This window comes from Halichoerus grypus, chromosome 1 (genome assembly GCF_964656455.1).
Source record: "Halichoerus grypus chromosome 1, mHalGry1.hap1.1, whole genome shotgun sequence".
Taxonomy (NCBI): domain Eukaryota; kingdom Metazoa; phylum Chordata; class Mammalia; order Carnivora; family Phocidae; genus Halichoerus; species Halichoerus grypus.
In genome coordinates this window covers 121,300,076-121,324,433 of record NC_135712.1, presented here as the reverse complement: position 1 = coordinate 121,324,433, position 24,358 = coordinate 121,300,076, and the positions used below count along the sequence as shown (strand labels likewise).

The 24,358-nt window shown below is 49.2% G+C and overlaps 1 protein-coding gene across 15 annotated transcripts in view; it reads left to right on the top strand.

The window, feature by feature from the left end:
• The window catches only part of MRAS (muscle RAS oncogene homolog), a 52,525-nt gene that overhangs the window by 2,357 nt on the left and 25,810 nt on the right, over positions 1–24,358 (top strand). For all 15 annotated transcript variants that reach the window (XM_078071366.1, XM_078071369.1, XM_078071403.1 and 12 more), the window contains exon 2: positions 19,823–20,033. In XM_078071366.1, coding sequence (XP_077927492.1) covers positions 19,841–20,033 — 193 coding nt within the window. In that variant the 5' untranslated portion in view covers positions 19,823–19,840. The remainder of the gene's footprint in view (positions 1–19,822; positions 20,034–24,358) is intronic.

Here is a 24,358-nt window from a genome sequence, read left to right as displayed (position 1 = left end):
TACCAATGAAATGCCCCCACACAGAGTGTTCCTCCCTGCAAGTGATTGAAAACATACTGCTCATGCACTCTGTATATTTTGTACAAACCACACTTATGTGACCTAAATGTGCAAAGCTGGAATATTCTCAAGCATCAGGAGTGTGCACGGAGTTGCAGAGGTTCTGTACCTGTCAGGCTCAAGGCACGGAAGAGGTGCAATTACCCTTGTGTGGGGATGGGACAGAGGAAGGAGCTGGGAGAGCACCCTGTGCCCTGGGGCATCTGGCAAGTATCCATTGTCTAGGGACTATGCAGAAAATTCAGGGTCTGAGAGGAATTTTGTTGGTGGACTCTGAGGCCTTGCCAACCTTCATCATCTTGGTGTTACCACTAGGCCTTATGGTACTGGATCAGTGGGGCTGCTTTTGGCTGCAAATAACAAAACCCAAGGAATAGTAGGTTAAGCAGAGTTTAGATCTTCCAAGGATGCCGAAGCTGTGAAGTTGCTGTACACAGACACTGGATATTAGTGCCACTTCCAGCGAGCTCTTGCATGGGAAAGGCAGCCAAGAAGGCTGAGGGTCTGGTGACCAGAGCAATGGTTTTACCTTATTGGGTCACAGCCTCTTCAGTATGCCAGTGAGAAGCCCAGAGGAAAGTTGCCTGGGTGTACAGAGTGGGCATACAATTCAGGGGATTCACAGATCTCTGAAAACAAGCCCTAGATTCCAGGTTAGATGCCCTGGTCTAAGCCACGTTGTGTCACTAGTGGTTACTGAGGACCCACTCTAGGCTCTGCGGCTCTGCCCTCGCAGCTAGGCTATCGGCCTGGGATGGTAGAGTCAGGTGTTAAGAGTGAAAATGAGCAGGCCAGTTGTTGGTGCCTACTTCAGACAACAGAGCTGAGCTGCGGTGAGGGGACAGCCGTGTTGCACCCCTCGGCGCCTGCCGTGCATACTTCGGTGCTCATCTGCAGTCTTCTGGGTGGTGTTTCTGTTGCACATGATGAGATTGGCCTCGCCTGCTCCCAGAGACTCCACCCCCGGGCCCCCACCACTGAGCGCCGGGTTGGCACGATCCAAGGCAGCTTTCTGCAGCCATCCCTCTTGGAGGGTTCATGAAGTAGCAGTGTGTATTTAACTTCTTAATGTCCCTCTCATTGACCTTTGGTATTTTTGGTAGCTTTTCTAGGTGGGGCCTGCTGATGGCCAGAAGGCCAAATGACAATGTAGGTCATTGCTGGTTGCTGAAGTGTTATTGTGGGTCTCAGACGGGCATATTTTCATCTCTAGAGCTTGGCATCTGGCTACCTAGATGGATAAAACACCATGATTTACATCTGGTTGTGGTGCTAATGAGATTTGGGAGAGCACCAAGGATGGATTTGGGTTTGGCTGTGCAGCGGCGTGGTGGTAGCACGAGGAGAGGATGGAGAGGTGGGGGCTCTGCGCCCTGGTTCTGGTCTTCTGTGACTATCTAGAGGTCCTTGGGCACATCCCATGCTACAGGGACCCAGGCACCATCTGTGACTTATCTGCCTGCCCTCAGGGTTGTCATGGGATTAGATGAAAGACACTGATGAGAACATGCTTGGGAGACCAGAAAGGGCCATAAGGATTAAGAGCATCATCAATATTCAAGCAACCTCAGATGACAGAATCATAGATCCAGAAGGGGCCCCTGGAGTGTAGTTAGTCTAGATTCAGATCCTGTAGAGCACATTTCTCAGAGCGGTCAGGGAGATAATTTTAGGTGGGGCACATTCAGCATCATTTCATTTTAATACACCTATTTATATGTATTATAAAAATACAGGCATCACATCAAACCCATTTTTAAAAAATGGATATTTTGTTCAAATTAAGGCTAGAGAAAGATTTTAAGTTAAAAAATATGGTGGGGGCACCTGGCTGGCTCAGTCGGAAGAGCATGTGACTCTTGATCTTAGGGTTGTGAGTTCAAGCCCCATGTTGCGTATAGAGATTACTAAAAAAATAAACTTAAAAAAAATAAAAGTAAATGAAAAGTATGGTGATTTTTTTTTTAAGATTTTACTTATTTATTTGACACAGAGAGAGAGCAAGAGAGAGAGCACAAGCAGGCTCCCTGCTGAGTAAGAAGCCCAATGCGGGACTCAATCCCAGGACCCTGGGATCATGACCTGAGCCAAAGGCAGATGCTTAACTGACTGAGCCACCCAGGCGCCCCAAAGTATAATGATTTTAAGGTAAAGATTAAGCCAGTAATAGTTCAGTAGTAAACAAATATGGCCCAAACAGGAAAGTGACCCCTTGAATAAAGGCTGGGAAACTTTCAAGGGAGTCTCTCCCTTACAGTCCCTCCCTTACTCCCTTGGCTTCAGCTGGACCCTTCTAGAGATAGGAAGCTTGCTGCCCCCAAATCCGTCCACTTTTCCATTTGGGGATTCTCTCGTCCTTACAAAGTTCTTTCCTTTCTCCCCTTAAGCTGCCCCCACTGGATGTGTCCCACATGAATCTCTGACAGTCATGCTTTTCTCCAGCACCAGCTCCACTTTTTTCAGTGGCTTCTCAAATGGCATGGTTTAAAGACAGTCTCTGTCTGTCCTCCTTTCCTCCTTCCCTCCCTTACTTCTCACTCCCTCCCCTCCCCCCTCCTCTCCCCCCTCGTTCTTCCCTCCCTCCCTTCAACAAAGACTTGTGGGCTGGCCCTAGGTTAGTCACCATATTAGCCACATCTAGGCCTCACAGCAATTTCCATTAGCCTTTTATGTATGTGGAAACTAAGGCTCAGGAGGTTGAACAGGCCACGTCCAGTCAAAGCCTGAGAAAAGCAGAGCTCCGGAGTCCGACCAAGGTCTATCTGGTCCCCAAGCACATGCTCCTTCTGTTACACTGTGCCGCTTACAGAACTGGATGACCAAAAACGACACATCTCTTGTTTCCTGGTGCTCATGGGGCCTGCCCCTCAGCAGTCTGACCACACATGACCGGTGCTGCCCGGGAGCAAAGCCCTCATGAGGAGGGGGGACAGAGCAGCCTATGCTGGAGCGTGTGATGAGGTGGCTGGTTGGTGAAGAGGGGCGGAGCGCCTGGCTGGCGGTGATTTTCCCTAACTCCTGTTAATCTTACAGTCAACTGCCAACCCCTAAATCTTTTGGGCACTTGGTCTATTTTTTAATTTTGAAAAAAAAAAAAAATGAAAATATAAAGGATCGTATAACAAACACCACGTGCCCATACCCAAAATGGACAGATGCAGCAATTTAGTCTACACTCAATCCATTGCGCGGGTAGGTCAGGACTTCAGCCGTATCCCTGGTCATTAGGCCTGGCTGGTTTGGGCCTGTCCTCGGCCTGAGGCGGGCTTTGGAACCTGGCTCCTGAATTTCCGTGTACGGGCTCTTTCAGCTTCCTGTCCCCCACTAATTCAGGTGCCGCCTGGGCCTCCCCCAAGGTTGCCCATAGCTGGGGAGAAACCACCGGGGAGCGGGGGGCGGGGGGTGAGTGGGCGCTTTTGGATTTAACCCTTGTCCAAAAAGTTGATCTGCTCTCAGAAGCACCTGCCTGGACCACTGCATGTTCAGGCCAGGCTGCAGAGCGGTGTCGTCACACCTGCCCAAAGCGAACACCGTTTAAATGGTAACCTATATATTTAGAAAAGAGAGAGAAAAAACATGATTTTATAATTAGATGGCAGTGATTTGCTAAGCAGCTCATTTTACACAAACCTCAGCAAAATTCATCTTCTATTCCAAAGTGTAGAACTACTTTAAAGCGCCGTGTGGTACCTTTCGGATCCCAGCTCTGCAGGCCCAGTGAGGAGGGAGGAGCAGCTGTTCGTAGCCTTCTCCTTTCCACCCCCAACGGACTCCAGGACACCCGGGCTGCAGCCGGAGCCTGCCTCACCCCTCGAAGCTCGAGCCTCAGAACGGTTAGCAGAGTAGTTCTTTTGAAAGCCATGCCGAAGAGATTCAGAAACTTCCAGGAAAGCCTTCCACTCCCAGGCAGATTCCATTTGTAGGGAGTCACGACGGGGGAGGAAGATTTGAACTAGTTTCCTAAGAGAACATGGGGACCTGAGGTGGTCCCCAAGTCCTCTTTATTAAGTGGTAAGAATGAGTTGAAATATTCTCTGTCCCTGAGTGGCCCAGAGAGAACAACGCTGCCTGCGTCCCTTCCCCTGAGTCTGACGGAGATGCTGCCAGAGGGACCTGCTTGTTGGGCTTGCTCTTCCAGTAAAAGCAATCGGGAGACTGCACCAGTGAAGGCAGTGAAACATGCTGTAAAACCAATTCCTGTTTTTTTTATTATTATGTTAGGTTAATCACCATACATTCCATCATTAGTTTTTGATGTAGTGTTCCATGATTCATTGTTTGTGCATAACACCCGGTGCTCCATGCAGAACGTGCCCTCTTTAATACCCATCACCAGGCTAACCCATCCCCCCGCCCCCTCCCCTCTAGAACCCTCTGTTTCTCAGAGTCCATAGTCTCTCATGGTTCGTCTCCCCCTCTGATTTCCACCCCTTCATTCTTCCCCTCCTGCTATCTTCTTCTTCTTCTTTTTTTAAACATATAACGTATTATTTGTTTCAGAAGTACAGATGTGTTTGCACAGCAAAAGAAGCAGTCAACAAAACCAATTCCTATCTGACTGTACAGAAATACACAGACCTGTTATGTTTACAGGCCCACTTGTCTCTTTTTTGAATCTGATGATTTGGATGATTTCTAATGAATTTCTCCCCTTATTACTAACCATCTTTACTCTGGCTCCAGGCTTAACATTGCTCACTTAGATTACTGCAGTACCATTCTAACGGATTTTCTGTCTCTAATTTTGCCCCCCTGTAAATCCATCTTAAAGTTGGACAAAAAGAAATATCAGAATCAAATCTGAGCAATTTTACTCCTTTGCTTATAGACCCTTAATGAGTAAGGAGAAAGGGACTGGTCCTACCAGACACTAAAATACTATAATACCAGAATAAAGTGGTGTAGGCCTGGCTCAGGAATGGATAGGTCAATGAAACAGAATAGAATGCCTCCCCTGAAGTCCCTCCTCCCCCAAAAAACCGCTTTTTATTTTAAATGAGACCTACTTTCAAAAGAAAAGTTCTGGTTTCATAAGAATCTGCTTATGTTAGAAAGGAGGACTGTGTTAGGCGGCCCCGACTATACCCAAGTACCCCAGACAGTGACCATGTTTGTGGGCATGTGGGGCTGTGTGGAGCTTGCAGGAGGGGTGGTGGAGGTGGGGAGGCCCACCCACCCCATAGAAACGAATCATTCTCAGGGAGCTCTGGGAACAGGTTCTTGCCTCTCCAAAGCAGCATATATTCATTTCAAAAGCAAAATTAATTTTCATTTCATTTAGGAGGTTTTTGTTTTTTGTCCCTTAGAATTTCAACATACCTTCTTGAAAATTCCCCCTTTCAGATAACCCACACACTCACCCCTTTGTATTTGAATTCTGCTGGAAATGTAGGGCCCGAGGAGGAGACTGAAGCGAGCCCATCTCTCTTGGCGAGGACCATTCTCTCACAAGTCGGCTCAGCAACCCAAAATAGCCTCTATCATGTTCTTCTTTCAATGCCGGCTTTATTGTAACCAGGGATGATGGAAAAGGGTGGAGCCACCGTCCCAAAGCCTTGGGGGCATATATTAAAAAAATAACTGTATGAGATCTGTCTTCTCAGCCATCCCTCCACACCCACATTCCTCAGGTTGAGCTTCCTTGGGCAGCGGAGCTGGCAAGGCCTGGTGCTCCTCACACCCAGCTCTTCTTCTCCAGGAAGCCAGGCCCAGCCCCAGGTGCCCTGCTGGCCTCCCCGGGAGCTAAGGTCAGCTGGCATCAGAACCTTCCCGCCCACCCCTCCTCACTGACCCCCCGACACCGCCCGCCCGCAGTGGACAGAGGCCTGAGTCCACTTATCTGGACTGGGTGGGTGTTTCCTGCATGTTTGAGATTTTACAGAGGAAATCAAAATAAAGAAACAAAGCCTTTGTTTTACTTCTGGACTCAAACTGGGGATGGCTGGAAGGATGGAAAGGGGGAGCTGGAGTAGGTCACTTGGCACTCCAACAAAATAACCATTCTAATAAAGCATTTAACAGGGACTTTTTTCTATTTGGGGTTGGTGTGAGTGGGGAATAGGAAAGACAGGGCGGAGGGCTGGGAGAGCCTCTGTGTGTGCAAGGAGAGGGCCCCAGGCAGGGTCTCTGACAGGGGTCTGGGGCCACCAGCAGGGCTGCTGAATTGGCAGCCAGAGGGGCCAGAGGGGGTCTCAGTCCTCCTTTCTTTCCTCAGAAGACCCACAGGAGAGCAGGAAAGAGCGTGGACTGCAAGGGCTAGAGGAGCCCTGCTCTAATTTCTGCCCTACCACCTGTTGCATGTGACCTTGGGCAGTCCCCCACCTCTGTGAGCCTCCCTTGCCTGGTCCCCAACAGGGAACGATGCAGCTGTAATGCAGATGTCCCAGCCACCCCATCCCAGTTCTTCCTGACCCAGTTATACCGGGCCAGGCCCTCATCCCACATACATGGAAATGGGGAGGTGCTCTCTCCAGTATTTCATCATTCTTCCCAAAGGATTTTCTTTGTAGAAGTTCTCTGAGTGTATTATTTATTTTTCTTTCTTTTTTTTTTTTTAAGATTTATTTATTTATTTGAGAAAGAGTGCAGGGGGCAGGGACAGAGGGAGAGAGAGTCACAAGCAGACTCCACGCTGAGCACAGAGCCCAATAGGGGGCTCGGTCTCACAACCCTAAGATCACCACCTGAGCCGAAACCAAGGGTTGAACACTCAACTGCCTGCACCACCCAGGCGTCCCAAAGGTGTTTTATTTATTTATTTTTTTTAAGTAGACTCCACACTCAGTGCAGGGCTCGAACTCATGACTGTGTGATCAAGACCTGAGGTGAGATCAAGAGTCAGACACTTAACCGACTGAGCCACCCAGGTGCCCCTATTATTTATTTTTCTTTAAAAATTACCCAAGCATTGATGAAAATGCTCCCCACCTGTAGCATTTCTGAGGCTTTCCAGGTGGGGACCATGTCTGCTGGCCATCTGGCCTCCCGGGTCAGCTGCCCCACTTTGCCCCGTGCATGCGTGCAATCAGCTTGGCTTCCTCATTCCTTAAGCCCTATTAAGCCATAGCTAACAGGCTTTCACCAGGGGCTTATAAGAAATGGGGTTACCCATTGCTCAGAACAGGGCAGAAGTTAAAATTGAGTAGCAGACCTCTTCCTCTTGACCGCACCACTCATTTCCCTGGACACTTTTCCCCAGAGATTCAGAGGACTCCCAAATTTCCATTACTTTTGGTGGCAGAGCAGTCATGAGATCTGTCCTGGACCAGGCTCTATGCTTTTGCCTCAGGAAAGAGCCGCCGAAGAACTCGTCTCAGCAAGAGTTACGCACCCTAGCCTTACACCGCTAGCCAGGTGTAACTTAGCACTGGGCGCTAGACACATCAAATTCCCGATGACCAGGGCGAACCCAAGAGTACATTTTTTTCCTTCCTGTTAGAACGTTTTGCAGAGTACCCACGAGGACTGGAGCTGATGTAAATCAGCACATATTTATTGAGCACCTTCTTGGTGTCACACGTGTGCTGGGCACCCGAGGTACCGTGGAAAGTCCAACAGAGGATGGCCCTGTGCTCATGGAGCTGACACATTAAGGGGGGTGGAGTGGCCGCATGTACAGTGCCATCAGGAAGGACAGCTGAGTGTCCGGGAGAGTGTCACAGCAATCTCCCCCAGTCTGAGGTGTGGTAGGGGGTGCTCGGGGGAGTACATGTGAAGTGCTGAGTGTGTGGTCGGGACGTAATAAACAGGCACTATAATGATCAGTCCCGGCCACAGGACTCAGCCCCCGTGCATCTCCAGCATGCTGCTACTCCCAACAGCAGTTTTGCATAGAGGGCTTTATCATTTTTCCAAGGTTACACAGCTAGGAAGTGACACACCCAGGATTCAAAACTGGATGTGTCGGACCCATTTCCAAGCTCCTGACATCTGCTCTGCCTCAGGCTTTCTGCCCCTGGGATGGCCCCCACGAGATGGGCTATAGCATGGGGCATAGGTCTGAAGCTTCCCCCTTTCTCCAGATCCCTGAATGAGGCGGCACAGGTAGTGGATTCTGATCATTTCTCCATCATCAGAAATAAAACACGCTTCCTTGTTAAGTCCTGGGATGGCCAAGCGGCAGGAGCAGTAATACTTCAGTCCAGCTGGAGGGCTGGGGTCTCTCTGTTGAGCGGGCTGTGCTGAGAGCTGCTCGGGCTGAAGGAGGTGATTCAGAGGGAGCACCTGCCTCCCCCACCCCCACCCCCGCCCTGAGCGCTTTGGGGCAACCTGGAAAATACAGCTGTGTGTGGCCCCAGGCACCCTTCTGCACAGTTTGGGGGAAGGGGGCATTGGCAAGAGTTCCCACAACAAAGTGGTAATGATAATGGTAACAAGAACAAGAAGAATAGCAACCCTTTATGTGCCAGGCACTGTTCTAAGCACTTGCCTGTATGAGCTCATCGTGTCCTCAGAACAACCCTGTGAGGTGGATACTGGGGTTAGCAAGTGAGGAAACAGGCACACACGGATTGAGCCGTGCGCCTGAGGTCACACACCTAGCAGAGGGGCCAAAGCTTTGATGCAGAACTTTGTATAAAAGTGCTGTCTGTAGGAAAAAGGGAGGTGGGAGGCCAGTAGTGCTCCTGGGGACGGAGCGGGCCTGTCAGCTCAGCCCATTGCTCCCTCCCTGGTCCTGGCCAGGCTACTGAGGAGGGGAGGAGACCAGCAGCGACTGTTTTGCATTTGGGGAGAGGGGTGTGAAAAGTTGCCTTCTGCCTTTCCAGCTGAGCGGGCTTAACATCTGGAGTTTGGGAGGGTCCCTGAAAAGTCACCGGCCCCCCTCCAGCCCTGGTTCACCCCTCCAGAGCCAGGCTGCTGGATCCTCCTTCCTCCATCCTGCTTCAAGGAAAATCCCACACCTCCCCAGCTGCTCATTGTCATGCCCACCTCGTTTTCAGGAAGTTTCCCTTTTATTTTGCTCAAGCCCGGCTCTCTACAGTCTGGTTATTCTTTTAAAATGGAGATTGGCTTGCCTCTCCCCACCTCAGGCAGGAGCCTGGACTGTTTCTGTCTCACTGTTGGTCAAACAAATAAATTTTTATGTTTTTCATTGATTGTGTTTGACATCGAATATAAATGATAGAATGAAAGCAGTGGTCGTTTTTGAATGTGCCTTTCTGCCCTTCACCTCCCGGGGTCCCGAACACTCCTCGGGTGGGCCGTGTGCCCTCCCACTAAAGACTGCTAGCCTGGAAAGTCTAGCTGAGTAACCCCTGCTACTGCTACTCCTCAGTGTCCTTTTCACCTCCTTTAATCTCACACCTCTTTGTGGCCAAAGCCAGGCCAGGCCACGGCAGTGCAGAGTGAAGATGGGGCCCAGCCCTCAGACCCCTGCCTGCCCCAACCTAGTGGGGAAATGTGACGGGAAAATAACTCCCAGCTCCTAGATTTGAAGGGAGGAGTAGAGGGCCATGCTCCTGAGAAGAGGCGGAATGGCCACGGAGCTGAGCTAGGAGCTTTGTGGTCAGACTCGCAGACGGACAAGCCACAGCACCTCTGTGAAATCAGGGTTCATCACTGACAGGCGCTAAACAGTGCCTTCTTGGTGTGGTAGCTGTGAGGAGTCAAATGGCCTAATGGCTGCAAAGCCCCTGGCTGCCCCCTGCCACCTGGCCAGCACTCCCCAGATGCAAGCATGGTGGCTGAGTGGAAGGAGATCTGGAAGGTAGGAGAGGGCTGGGGAGGAAGCGAGCACTTCCGGAGGCTGTTCCTCAGAGAGGGAATGTTCTCACAGGTGGAGGAAAGGGGAAAAGGCAGAGAACATTCATTGGCAGACTCCGAGGTGCCCTGGTAGGGGCTGGAGCCCCTGACAAATTAGGCGCCATCTCTGTCCTCAAGGACGCCATACTAGGAATCAGCAGGAGCAGAGGCTGTGGGAGGGGCAAGCGGTGCTGAGGGCAGTTCAGGGAGGGCCTGGAATGCTCCGGGCAGCAGGGAGAGCGTCAGGCACCCACGGGGGCTGGCTGAGGGGTGATAGCACCGGAGTGGTGGGAGGATAATGCGGGGTGGGGGGGCAGGCGGAGGGCAGGGCCAAGCCACTGAGTGCACCTGCCATGAGCGGCGGACTTGCTAGGCCTTGGCCTTGGATTTGAGGTAAAGGGTTTTTTGAGCTGCTAGGGGAAGGAAGAGGGGAAGGAGTGCCAGGGCAGAAAGGTGGGACGAGGGGTCTGGAGGGGGGTTGGTTGTTGAGGAGTGGCGCTGCCGAGTCCATGTGGTGAAGGGTTGAGGCTGAACAGCCCCGGGGGAGCTGTGAGGAGACAGCTGCATCACAATGGGGAGAGAATGGGACAGCGGCCTGCCAGGCTCTGGGGAGTCTGAGGGGCCCGAGTATCCAGAAGCCACCCATCGCTGGTGGGGTGACTGCCAGAGTGGCTTTTCCGGTGGACATGCAGGCTCCTGTCTAAGGCTGAGACTTCTTGGCTGCAGGCATGACTGCCTCAGCACTAGGAAAATATTAATAGGCCCCCAGGGCTGGGAGTAAGAATTTAAACATAAAGCTGCTGCTTCCTCTGAGCCCCTACCTGCCACTGAAGGAAGCTGTGACCCAGGGAGCTACGCCCGCCGCACCCCTGGATTGAGGTCACTCCCACCCTCCCGGTGGCAGTAGGACATGGGGACATGGTGGGGGGCGGCGCTGGGGTGGGACCCCTGAGGCTGAGAGGGCCAGGTGGCAGCACCCCAGGAGCTGGGGCTGCCAGTGGGGTGCACTGTTCTGAAGGGCTGAGTGGACCCTGAGACACTGGCGCCCTCGTTAACCCCTCAGTTTCCAAGAGCCTCAGACCTTCCCAGGCCCTGGACTAGCTGGGGGGTGAGTGGGGCAGTTTTCGTTTTTACTCGCTAAGTCTGAGCTTCCCCCTTTACCAAGCTGTTGCCCTGGGCAAAGGCTTTCACATTTCTGCCTCTGTCTCCCTGCTGGTAAAACTGGAAGACTAAATGCCACCGTGCGGGGTCGTGCCTGGGGCCTTTGGCCCGTGCCGGCCCACCTGCATCACTTTCCTGTGCCCGCCTGACCCTGAAACCCTTCCCTGTCTGCTTCCCTCTCCTCTGAGCTACTGCAGGACTTGGAGTTTGTCCCATGCAGGTTATCCAGTCTCCCCTGGCTTTTCTCCCTGGTTAACTGCACTGCGGGCAGCAGAAAGAGTTGGGGGTCCATTGGATTGGGTAGGCCAAGATGTGAATGCTGCCCTCCAGGGCAGAATTGGGGGGGGGGTTGCTGAGGCCCACACACAGTCAGCATGAGAGCACACCGAGGAAGGAGTGGTGAGGGCTAAATTCTGTTGAGCTGTTACCTGTGGAAGCAGCCCATTCACAGGGCATGAGCTCAGGCAGGACTCTGGAGAGACAGGAGGGCTTCCTGCAGGAGGAAGGCTTAGGATGGATTTTGAAGAATGCTGGTGATGGTAACAACTTGAGTGTACTGAGCACTCACTATGGGCCACACACAGGCAGGCAAATCAGTGCAGCGTGCCATGACCACCAGGCGGCAAATGATGCTGCTCTCCCTACTTTTATTTATTTTTTTTAAGATTTTATTTACTTATTTGTCAGAGAGAGCACACAAGCAGGGGGAGTGGCAGGCAGAGGGGAAGCAGGCTCACTGCTGAGCAGGGAGCCCGATGTGGGACTCGATTCCAGGACCCCGGGATCATGACCTGAGCCGAAGGCAGACGCTTAACCGACTGAGCCACCCAGGTGTCCTTGTCCCTACTTTTACAGAAGAGAAAACTGAGGTGCAGAAGATAAGTAACTTGCTTAAGGTCGCAGGCTGAGTCAGTGGCTCAAGGTCCTTGATGAGGGGCTCCAGGGGAGGGGCCAACCCCAAGCTGGGCAGGGAGCAGCCGGTGTGCAGGCACAAGGAGACAGGCTGGGGCTGGGGCAGCAACCAGCACAGTGGAGAGGGGCCCAAACAGAGGGGCTGGAACATGGGTCTCAAAGCTGCCTGGTTCTTCCACCGTGCTAGGCAGCTGCCTGATCCCCCAGCTTCCTCCCTGGTCCTCGGGGCAGCTGCATGCGGCAGCACGAGACCTGTGCCCTGTTGGGCAGACTAAGTCCCAGTTGGGATGGGGGTGGCGTGTCTGTTCCCAGTGACTAGTATCTGCCCTGGATGCCTCCCCCACAGGGGCAGGGATGTGGCCTTGGAGGTCTCTGTGACTCTGACATCACCTGCCTGGCTCACTGCTGACCTGTTTCCAGCACTCTCGGATCTGCTGCCTCTGGTCTGGCCTGACTCTGCCCCCGCTCACCATTTTGCCAGCGATGAGAAAACGCCCAGTACGATGGGCTGGCCACGGGCTCTGGAGCCATGCGGCGTGGTTTCCGATCCTGGCGCTGCCACTCTCGAGCTGGATGACCTCAGAAACGTTATTTTACTTTGTTGTGTCTCAGTTTCTTCAACCGTAAAATGGGGCATAATCAAAGTCATGCCCCAGAGGGCTGTTGTGAGAACTAAGTGAGTTAATGTGGTAAAATCTTCCAACAGCATCAGACCGTTCACTTACGTGAATGAATGAATTGTTCATTGTCTTGAACACTGATCACTCCTGTAACTCTTCCAGCAGTATTTCCACATACCTATTCTGGGACTTAAATAGCTAAGCTCCAGGCCCTGTCAGGAGGTACTCTCAAGCTAGTGGGCAAGACCCAAGTGTCAGCAGTCGTGATATGAGGAAGCCCGTGGTCCTCGGGGGTCGTGAGTAAGGCCAAGGGCACTGCATCCCTCGCCTGGCTCACGTCCTCCATTGGCCTTTGCCTGGATCTCTGGATCCCTGTCTGACCATTTCTGCCCTGCTGTTAGCAGTCCAGGTGTGGTCCCGGCAGAGGAGTTTGGATTTGATGGGGGTAGAAAAGCAGGGGCTGAGGTATTAACCCAAGACTCAGCTCATAGAGTTCTCCAGAGATAACCAGGCAGGCTCCCCCTAAAGGTCCTGAGACCCTCCCACAGAACAGGATGGCCGGTAAGTGACATGTTTTCGAGGGAACCCGGAGAGTAGTGGGTTAGATCTGGGGTGCCACACAAGTTTCCTGTATGGATCAGTCACCTGCTTCCAGCTGCCAAGGTGCTGCCTTACAAAGGGTTCTAAGACTGAGCAGGGAAGAGGACAGTGGTCGATTATGATGTCTGCCATGGTTTGGGAATGGGAGGGGCAGCACCCCTGCCACATACTCACCATCTAAAACCAGTGGTGTTTAAAGTCCTTTATCGCATAAAATAACACCCATGATCGGGTGGATGGTGAAGTCTTAATAATGGAGTGAGCTGACTGCACTGGTGGCTTCCCTGAGGGGTGGAGTGGTGCGGTGACAGAGCTGGGCTTGCATTAGCAGAGATGTGAGACAATGGGTCGGAGCAACATCTTGGGGAGGGGAGAGTGGAGAGTGAAGCCTTAGGGGATAGCGAGTGGCCTAGACCCCTGGCGGGACGGCACACCATCTCTGCGCAGCCTGCAAGACAGCTGCCCTGGGGAAGCTGCCCATTTCTGGGAATTGTGCAGAAGGGAAGGGCAGCTCCTGGAATGCAGAGCCATTTCCTCCTCATGGGTTGGGTCGCTCCCCCCAGTGTGTCCTCATCCCCCTGAGCTGGGCACACCCAGACATCATGGAGATGAGATTAGCTTCCCAGAGCTGATTCAGCTCAATGTGATTGAAAATCCATTCACTCTCCCAAGAGCTGCATTAATAGTGAATATGTCCCTTTCTCGTCGAGCCTTATTTACCAGACAACTTGTAGTTCAACTGCTGGGATTGGAGGAATCTTTAAAAATAATTAGTACAGAAGTAGAGAAGCAAAAAGCAGTGAAAACTAAACTTTCAATAAAGTTAGCAGCGTCTTTGGGTGAGGCTCTGGGTTGGCCACTGCCCCAACGCCAAGAATCTTTGGTCCTATAGTCAGGGCCAGGGACGCAACCAACAAGAATGAAGAGTGCCCAGTGGGTTAGCAAAATCACGATGACAATCAAAGAAAAACTCTGTGATGCTGTAAAACTAATCACCCAGAGAATTTAAGGCAGTGTGTTGCGATCGTTCCCAGCGTGACCTTTGGTGTCCAGCCAGTCCACTGCAGATGGCCACTGAATGGTGGGGAGTGTGATTGCTGTGGAGCCTCTCCTGGGCACCAGTTCTTCTGGCCAGGACTGTTTGACACTGCTTTGGAAGTGTGCTGGTTGCGGGGATAGGGTGCATGGAGGGGCCAGGGAGCCCATGAACCCCTTGACAATGTCTGCAGGCAAAGCTATTTCTTTTTTATGGGCCTGCTAACAAAAATGGGCAGTATTTGGGGCTATTCTTTTGGGAAACAAGCTCTGTAGAAGCCCTAGAACCTGGGAATCTGGGAGAATGCAACACATTGGTAAGGGATCATAGCCACTGGGCACTGCTGTTTTGGGGGCTAGAGCTCTGTTTTCCCAGGCATTTATATGTGTTGCTGTATTGGGTCCTCCAACAGCCCTATGCAGTACAGGTGCTCTTAGGGCTTTCGATGGGGGCAGGCAAGTGGTCCAGATCTACCTGGTTGGAGGGAGACCAGGGGACCAACTACTTTGCCTATCAGTGCAAATACGCCCGTACTGGGGCTTTTCAGTTTTTTTCACTGGTGCCTCACACATTCTTGAGCGTCCTATTCTCCTGTTTTATAGATGGGGAAGCAGGCTCCTGGAAGTTAAGAAACTTGTTCCAGGTCACACAGGGAGTCCATATCAGAGACACGAATGGAACTCGAGCTGCCTAACTGCAGTCACAGGCTATTAATGACACCCCCCACCCAGGCCACCCCCCCCCCGTGAGAACTAAGGGGGGCTTTGCACAGGACTGTCCCCAGGAGGTCTCAGAACCCTCCCAGCATACTTTGAAAATGGCTGGGTGAAGAGGCTATTCTGGGGTCATCTGTCCACCCAGCCCGGCACCTCCTAGGAGCACCACCTCCTGCTTCTTGGCCCAAGGGAGGGCTGGCTGGGTAGAAGGCTGCCCTGGGGCAGTATCCAGCAGTCAGTCAATGAATAGACCCTGAGCCTCCCACGTGTTGGGCCCTGCCTGGCCCTGTAAAAGGCAAGGGAATGAGGAGATGTGGCTCCTGTCCTGGCGGAGCTTCTGAGCTGCTTGGAGGAGACGAAGCTGCCATTCAGGAAACAAAAATTCACACCTCGCAAGATGGTGCTAACCCTGAGAGAGAAAGGGAGCAAAAGACAGCCGCCAAAAAAAGTTTATTTCTCTGGTTAAAGATGCCCGAAGTTTTTGTATACGTGTTATTAAAATTGTCCGAGCAGCGACGCTGCCTTTGAGGAAAAAGTTTCCAGCATGTGGGAGGGGCTGGGCTGCAGGTGCACTGGGAGGGGCGCCGGGAGCGGTGGTTGCCATGGGAACCAGCGCTCAGCCGCCCACGCGCCCAGCGGCGGCTGTCCCAAAAGTTGGTTTCTGAGGGGAGGGGGCTGCCTGAACCTCGGAGCCATTTCCCATGGAAACAACGTTCTGAATGTTGGGCGACGTTCCCACACAGGCCTGCCTGCCCTGGAGCTGAGGTGGCAGCGGGACTTCTGATGGGGGAGTCTCTCCAGGGAACAAAGTAAACAAGGCGCGGGAACAAACATTGGAGCACCTTCTCTAAACTGGGCACATTTCATACATTTTAATTTCATGCTTAGAGCAGTCCTGCAAAGTATAATTTTCTAATCAATCCCATCTTACAAATAGGAAACTGAGGCTGTGAACAGTAACTTGCCCAACAGGGTCACCCACCTGGTCTGTGGGAGAGTATCTAGCATCGAAAACTGGTGGGGGAACTTTCAAGAGAGACCCTAGGTCCACCTTATACTACTCTCCCACCTCAAAGGGGCCATCCAAGACCCCCCAAAAAGTAAAGAACCGACATTCTAGAGTGATCTCTAAAAAGATCTAGAAAGATCTCTGATCTTCTAGTTGAATAGTCTAGAGAGGAGGTGGGTCTTGTGAATGTAAGCAGTTTGCTCCTTAACCACCAACCAACTTTTTATCCTGTGGTGTCTTTCGTCATAGCCTGTGGTGACTGAAAAAAAATCTTTCTCTTTACCACTTGAGTCCAGCCTATTTTGTAGGAGTGTGGTGCATTTTGACTGCCCTCCGCACTTACAAAGACATTGTTTAGTCAGGGATTATTTGGGGGGAGGCTGAAAGCCTGGAAAAACATGGCCATCAGGAGAAGAGCCTTTATGAATTGGGGGGAGGGGCCTGGTCTGGACTCATTCTCTTGGCCGTGCAACACCTTCTTTCCTTCCTGGGCCCACGCTTGCTTCCAGAAGGGCTTTTCTGTGTGATTGGTCCGACTTGGTAGAAGGAGGCTGGGAGGTTGCCTCTTGGCCCTCTCCGTGGTCAGGCCCAGTGCTGTGGCTGGTAGGTGGTCTGACAGTGGTTCAGAAATGCCTTCAGCTAGCCTTTTGCTCCCTGCTGATGCTCTGCCAGGCTTTGGCGATACAGAGAGGACGAGATGCCGTCCCTGCCCTTCTGTGCACATTAAATGTAGACGGTTTCAAGGATACCGGTGGCCTCTGCACCAGGAACTGCAGGGCACAGAGTAGAAGGAGGTGCCTCCCATAGGAGGTGATTCCTGGGCCCGGGCCTGACCTGTGAAGAGCTATGTGCTCTCCCAGGGGTCTGCAGGGGACTCGGTGTGACCCCAGGGCACACTGGGCGCACATAAAGCTGGTTGGGAGAGCGAGTAGAGGCATAGCTACCACTGGAGAGGTCAGCATGGTGACCAGTGACAGCCTTGAATGTCCGGTGAAGGAGCCGGGACTTGGCCCATCAGCGATGGGCAGCACTAAAGCGTTTTTCACCACGGGGCATCCGGTCCAATTTCTGTGCTAACTGTGCATTCTAACCTGCTTCCATTGAGTCTTGGTTGGGAGGGAACCCCGAGTTGGCTGCCTGTGATGTCTCAGGGGCTCAACCCCTGAGTGCGGAGCTCTGTGAAGGGAAGGAGCCCCTCGTCTATTTCCTGGCAGCTGCCTTGCTTGGCAAGCAGGTCCCCAGGTGATTCTGCTGTGGCTGGTCTGAGTACCGACGCAGAGATTCAGTTCATGTCCTCTATCATACTTACTAGTGGAGATTTCTTATCTTGTTTCATTTTGAGAAGAAAATCAAGAGAAATAATTTTCCTTCTTGATATCTTCCCACCCACTGAGTATTTTTTATTCATGTCGCTGCCAGCAGAGAATGGAAGGGAGCTTTAGAAACAGCCTCTCTCACAGGCAAACATGCCCACCCTGGCCCAGTGTCACTGTCCACCCTCGGCCAAGATGGCGGGTAAGGAGGGGCTGACACCTCGATCCCCTGACCTGAGAGGCGAAGGAGAGAGGGAGCTGGCCCTTGCCCTCCTCTCCCCATTTCTGTTTCCTTCCAACTGCCCTGTGGCCCCTTTGGACCACCATCCCTTGTCATGTGGGAGATCTCAGTTTGCCAAAGCCTCAACTTGTCCCCACCTTTACCCTACTTAGGGAGACAGGGCACCAGATGCTGGGGCTGCAGCCGGCCCCTGGGCCCAATATCCTGCACCAAAGGAGCTTAAAGCCCCACCTGAAGGACACAGAGTCCTACATTTTCAGGTAGCTGGAACGTTTATTTGGCGGGAACATTAAAAATTTTTTTTTATTTGAGGATAGTCGACACACAATGTTACATTAGTTTCAGGTGTACAACGTAGTGATTCATCAACTCTATACATTCTGCTCCGCTCACCACAAATGTAGCTGTCACCATGCATTGCTGTTACAGTACCATTGACTATGCTCCCTATGCTGTGCCTTTTATTCCCATTGGTGGGAATATTTTAATATTGTTAAACTTTCCCAGTATACATATATAATATTAGCTTGTTATAGCAAGTGTTGAGAAAAATTGAGAAAGTGCCCCCAAATCTGCCAGTCCTCTCTATGCCTAGAACCACATCTAGACATATAGATTCATTCATGGAAGTGCAATCATATGTACTTGTGGTTTTGCAGCCTGTTTGGGGCTTTTTTCATGCATAATATAAACTTTTCTAGGTTAGGGACTATCATCCTTTTTAATGGCTGCATAGTATTGCATTGTGTAGATAACTTTTTCTTTAACTCCCCCCGCAACATTTAAGTGATTTCCATTTTCCCCCTGTTCTTTACATCTTTGTACACTTGTCTGATTATTTCCTAGAATAAATCCTCATATACCAGATAGCTTCGAGAGGTGGTATGTCATTTTAAGTTTCGATATATTTACGCGAGTGTATTCTCAGTCCAGTCGGGACAGATTTACATGCTCACCCGCAGTGTATACAAGCGTGTATACTTCCTCAGGATGCAGGGAAGTCCTAAATGTCAACATCAAGCTTCAGTAACTGCAGAGCATTTTTGCAATGACTCCCTCCCGCAGCCCCATGCAGGTCAGCGTGGCCACATAACCCACACTTGTGTCGAGCACCCTTTCTGTTGCTCTCTAGAACTGAGGACTCTTTTAGAGCTGCCAATAACTGTAAAAAAAATCCAGCCCTTTCATCTGTTAGGTAAGGAAGGTATGGCTTGGCGTGGCCTTCCCAAGCAGCAGCGAGGAACGCAGGACACCCAGTCCGCACCCTTGAGTGTCCCCGTCACACCTGCGCCATGCCTTTCTGCCTCCCAGCTTGTGCAGAGATTCTTTTCTAGTACCGTGAGGCAGGATCAAGCTTGCACCCTCTTGGCACCGGGTCAGTGCTCCTGCTACCCGGGAGTGTCGCCATAGCAGGAGGGGGCATCGTTCTCCCTGGCACCCTGGCGGGGTCCACAGTTAGAACCCTGGGCTGAGCGCTCCTTCCGCGCTCCCTGCCTCCCTCTCCTCCTTGTCACTTTATGACGCTGCTTCCAAGGATCACTCTTCGCTTCTCTGCTGTCACCTCTTCACAATCAGTCCTTATCTGTTAAGGCTCATTATTCTTTAGAATCCTCGCCCCGCGTTTCGGGCTCCTGCCTAGTCACCTTAGCTCATTAGCACTATTGACATCTTAGGATGGATAATTCTGTGTTGTGGGGGATGCCTTGTGCATTGTAGGATGTGTAGCCACAGCCTTGGCCTCTGCTGACTGCATGCCAGTAACACCCACTTGGTTTTAACAACCAAAATTATCTCCGGATATTGCAGATGTCCCTGGGGGGCAGGATTGCCCCTGGTTGAGAACCACTGCCTTAGCTGGACTCAACATCATTAAAACAAAACGTAGCCCTGCTCCTCCTCTTCCTCCCGCCCAGCTAACACAGGGGGTGACCAGATGCCAAGAGATTCCAGCACAACTTTCTGTATGACAAGGGGCAAGGAGACCGAGGGAAAGGAGCCACAATCACTAAATTCGGGGGGGGGGGGTGCACGGAGATCCTGAACTCTGGCACACCAGGCTGTTACGGCCAACCTTCCCTTAGCTCAGGCAACCTCAAATCCTTCTGGGCACAGCAGGCCCATGGCCAGAGCTGATGTAAAAGGTGCCATCCCTGCTCGGACCAGCACCCACATGTTTACCTGTATGGGAATAGGGCAGACTTTAGTGGTAGAAATGCTTCTTTGACATGGCTTTTGGCTGTACTTGTTAAAGACCTCATGGTGTCTAGTAGTACCGTGTCCCCAAGACCAGGTGTGGCACATAGTTGGTATTCAATGAATGACTGAATCAATATATAATTGGGAGTATTTATTACTCTATAAGGTCAGAAAGGAAAAAGCCCCCGGCCTCATTACACATGTCTTGCCTCCCCAGGTCTGACCTACCATAAACATGGCAACCAGTGCCGTCCCCAGTGACAACCTCCCCACGTACAAGCTGGTGGTGGTGGGAGATGGGGGTGTGGGCAAGAGTGCCCTCACCATCCAGTTTTTCCAGAAGATTTTTGTGCCTGACTACGACCCCACCATTGAAGACTCCTACCTGAAACACACAGAGATTGACAATCAATGGGCCATCCTGGACGGTGAGACCCAGATGGCAGCCGTACAATGGGGTGGGGGGGCGTGGGGGGGAAGTAGTGGGTGGGGAGGGGGGGTGGGGGGGAGACGGAGGGTCAAAGGAAGTTGATGAGCTTCACTGCGGCCGGATGGCTTCTTTCATGTTGTCATTGTGACATGGCTGGTATAAGGCCGTGTATGTTTTCCAGGGTGAATTCTGAACAGCTTTGTGGAAACCAAAATGTGTATTCAACAAAGAGGCAAGGCTAGAATCATGCCAACTCAGTGATGTCATGTTTGTTATTGCTTGCTGATCAGAAGCGCTGATTAGCATTTACAGATGTCTCCGGCTAATAAAAAAGAAGGTGGGGGATAAATTATTTTTTAGTGAGCATAGTTTATTTTCACTTGGAGGGAAAATCTTGCATTTGACTTTGTTTCAAGTTTAGTCTAAATTGGTCTAGATGAGCAGTTCTCAAATTGTGGTAATCAGGCCAGCAGCCTAAACATTACCAGGATGCTTATCAGAAATGAAAACCCTCGGGCTCTACTGATTCCGAGATTCTGAGGGTGGAGCCCAGCAGTCTGTGTTTTAACAAGCCTTCCAGGTGAAGCTAAAGTAGAGAACCACAGCTCCAGATTCTTACTGGTTAGGACTTTATACTGTCTCTTAAACAAAGAGCCATTAGGGGTAGACTGTCATTGTAGGAGGGGAGCTTGGAAAGCCACTGGGATAGAAGTCCTCTGTCAGCTATGTGATTTGCAAGTGTTTTCTTCCAGTTTGTGGCATGTTTTTCATTCTCTTAACTGTGTCTTTCAAAGACTAGAGTTCGTAATTTTGAGGAAGTCCCGTTTATCAGTTTGTTCTTTTATGGATTGTGCTTTTGGTGTCATGGCTAAAATATTTGCCTGACCCAAGGTCGCAGAAGTTTTCTCCTAGCACTTTAATGGCTTTAGGTTCTGTATTTAGGTTTATGATCCACCCTGAGTTAACTTTTGTATATGGTGTGAGGTATGGAACAAAGTTTAGTTTAGTTTTATTTTGTTTGTTTGTATATGGAGATGCAACTATTCCAGCACTATTTGTTGAAAAGGTTGTCCTTTCTCCACTGAATTGCCTGTACCTTTGATGAAAATTAGTTGCCCATATATTCTGTTTGATCTGTCTCTCTTAGCATCAATACCACACTGTCTTGATAACTGTAGCCTTATAATAAGTCCTAAAATCATGTCCCATTAAATCCCCAATTTTGTTCTTTTTCACCGTTGCTTTGGCCCATCTAGGTCCTTTGCATTTCCGTGTGAATTTTCGAATCAGTTAAATTCAAAAATTTTAGATTTTGACTGAGATTGTGTTAAATCTGTAGATCTATAGATTTGAGAAGAATTGACATCCTAACAATGTTGAGCCTTCCAACCCATGAACACTGTATTTCTCCATATTTTTAGGTCTTCTCTAATTCTCTCATCAATTGTTTTTGCAGATTTTCTTGCATAGGTCTTTTACATATTTTGTCAGATTTATATCTACAGTCTGTATTATAAATGATGCTGGTTTTTCATTTCAGTTGTCAATTTTTGTTGCTAATATGTAGAAATACAGGAGCATTTTGTATATTAACTGTAACCTGCAACCTTACTAAACTCACTTATTCTAGTGGCTTTTTTGTAGATTCCTTTGGATTTTCTGCAGAGATGGTCACGTCTATGAGTAAAGATAGTTTTACTTCTTCCTTTCTGATCTGGATGGCTTCTGTTTCTTTTTCTTGCCTTATTTTACTGACTAAAGACATACTTGTCTTGTTCTTGATCTTAAGAAGAAAGCTTTCTTTCAGTCTTTCAGCACTAAGTATGATGTTAGCTGTAGGTTTTTTATACATTCCCTTTATCAGGTTGGGGAAGTTCCTTTCTATTTCTAGTTTGCTGAGAATTTTTATGAGGTGCGGATGTTGGCTTTTGTCAAATGTTTCTTCTGTGTCTACTAAGATACTCAGATGGTATTTCTTTTTTAGTATGTCAATATGGCAAATCACGTTAATTTTTCTAATGTTAAACCAACATTGTATCCCTGGGATAAATCCCACCTGGCCATGATGTATTATCCTTTTATATATTGTTGGCTTTGATTTGCTAAAATTTTGTTTAGAATTTTTGAGTTGATGTTCTTGAGAGCTATATTGGTCTGTAGTTTTCTTGTCATGTCTGAGTAATGTTGGCTTTACAGAATGAATTGAGACGTATGCTCTCTTCTTCAGTTTTCTGGAAGAGTTTGAACAAAACTGGTATTATTTCTTCCTTAAATGTTTAGTAGAATTCACCTATGAGGACATCTGAGGCTGGAGTCTCCTTTGTCAGAAAATTTTTAACTTTGGGGGCGCCTGGGTGGCTCAGTCGTTAAGCGTCTGCCTTCAGCTCAGGTCATGATCCCAGGGTCCTGAGATCGAGCCCCGCATCGGGCTCCATGCTCCGCAGGAAGCCTGGTTCTCCCTCTCTCACTCCCCCTGCTTGTGTTCCCTCTCTCACTGTCTCTCTCTCTGTCAAATAAATAAATAAATAAAATCTTAAAGAAAATTTTTAACTTCAAATTCAATTCCTTTAATAAATGTACGGCTATTCAGGTTATCTGTTTCTTCTTCAGCATGTTTTGGTAGTTTGTGTCTTTCAAAAAGTTGTTCAGTTCATCAAAGTTACCAAATTTATTGACATAAAGATGTTCGTGATATTCTCTTATTATTTTCTTAATATCGGTAGAGTTCGTAGTGATGTTGCCTCTCTCATTCCTGATATTGTTAACTTGTATCTTCCCCCTTTTCCCTAATCAGGCAGGTTAGAGATGGAGCAATACCATTGGTTTTCAAAAGAGAACCAGCTCTTGAGTCCTTTGACTTTTCCCATTTGGTTCCATTGATTTTCCACTCCTACCTGCATTATTTCCTTTTGTCTGCCTACTTTGGATTTAATTTGTTCTTCTCTACTTTTTAAAATGGAAGCTGAAGCCATTGACTGGAACATTTCTTCTTTTCCAAGATATTCGTTTGGTGCCACAAATTCCCCCAACTACTTCTTTAGCAGCATCCCACCTATTCTAATACATTGTATCTTCATTTCCATTCAGTTCAAAATACTTTCTAATTTCCCTTTTGAGATCATCTTTGACCCATAGGTTATTTAGAAACATTTAGTTTTCAGGTATATTTAGGAATTTTCCAGAGATCCTTCTGTCATTGGTTTCTATTTTATTTTCATTGTGTCAGAGAACATACAGTATATTATTTAAATTATTTAAAACTCATTGAGGCTTGTTTTATGACCCAGGACTTGGTCTCTCTGGCTAAATAGTCCATATGCACACAAAAAGAATGGGTATTCTGCCATTGTTGGGTGTGTTCTATGGGTATCTGTTATTTTGTCTGATTTGTGGTGGTTTGAGGCGAGAAGATAAATCTGGTCCTTGTTACTCCATCTTGGTCAGAACCAGTACCAAATCATCACTTAAAAAAAAAAAAAAGTGACAACTTTGTATATATACTGAATTGTGTACTTTAAAAGGGTGAATATTATGGTATTTTAATTGTATCTTAATTTTTAAAAGCACCATCCTTCAGGGGTTTGTCTGCAGCCCTGAAACTTTGAATAGTTGGCCAGGAACCAAGCATATTCCCACCTCAGGGGCTTGCATTTGGTATTCTCTCTGCCTAGAATGTGCTTCCTTCAGAAATGTATTCTCACTTCGGGTACCTCTCCACTCAAATGTTAACTTTATCAAAGAGGTCTTCCCTGACCAAACCATCTCTACTAGTACCCCCCCCCATCATTCTGTCCCCCTGAACAACTCTTTTTCTTTATTCTACCTTTTACTGTTGAACATATATTTATATTTGTTCAGTGTGTTTATTTGAGTTTTCGTTGCTCCCCAATAAAATATAAATTTTTGAGAGTAGGGACTTTATTTACTGCTGTATTCTCAGTGTCTAGAATACCGGTCCTCAGTAAATGTGTGTGAAATGAATGAATGAATGAGTCCTGAAGAATATATGTGCAGTCACAGGTTTGATCTGTCAGTTGTATTATATAATATATATAACCATTGAAATTTAAAACTTACATTATGGACTTTCTAAATTCATCTCATGCATTACCCATTCACATATATTCCACACTTTGAGATATACTGAGTCAAAGAAATAGAAACAGTTTCTTTACTATGGGACTTAAAAGAATCGGCCATATACAAACATAATATTGGAGATATACTGGTAGGATATATTGTCCTTAGGGTTTCCCAAAAGACCACATTTTGCACATCATTCTGGGCTATTTCCACAGAAAACATTCTGGAAAATGTTGCATA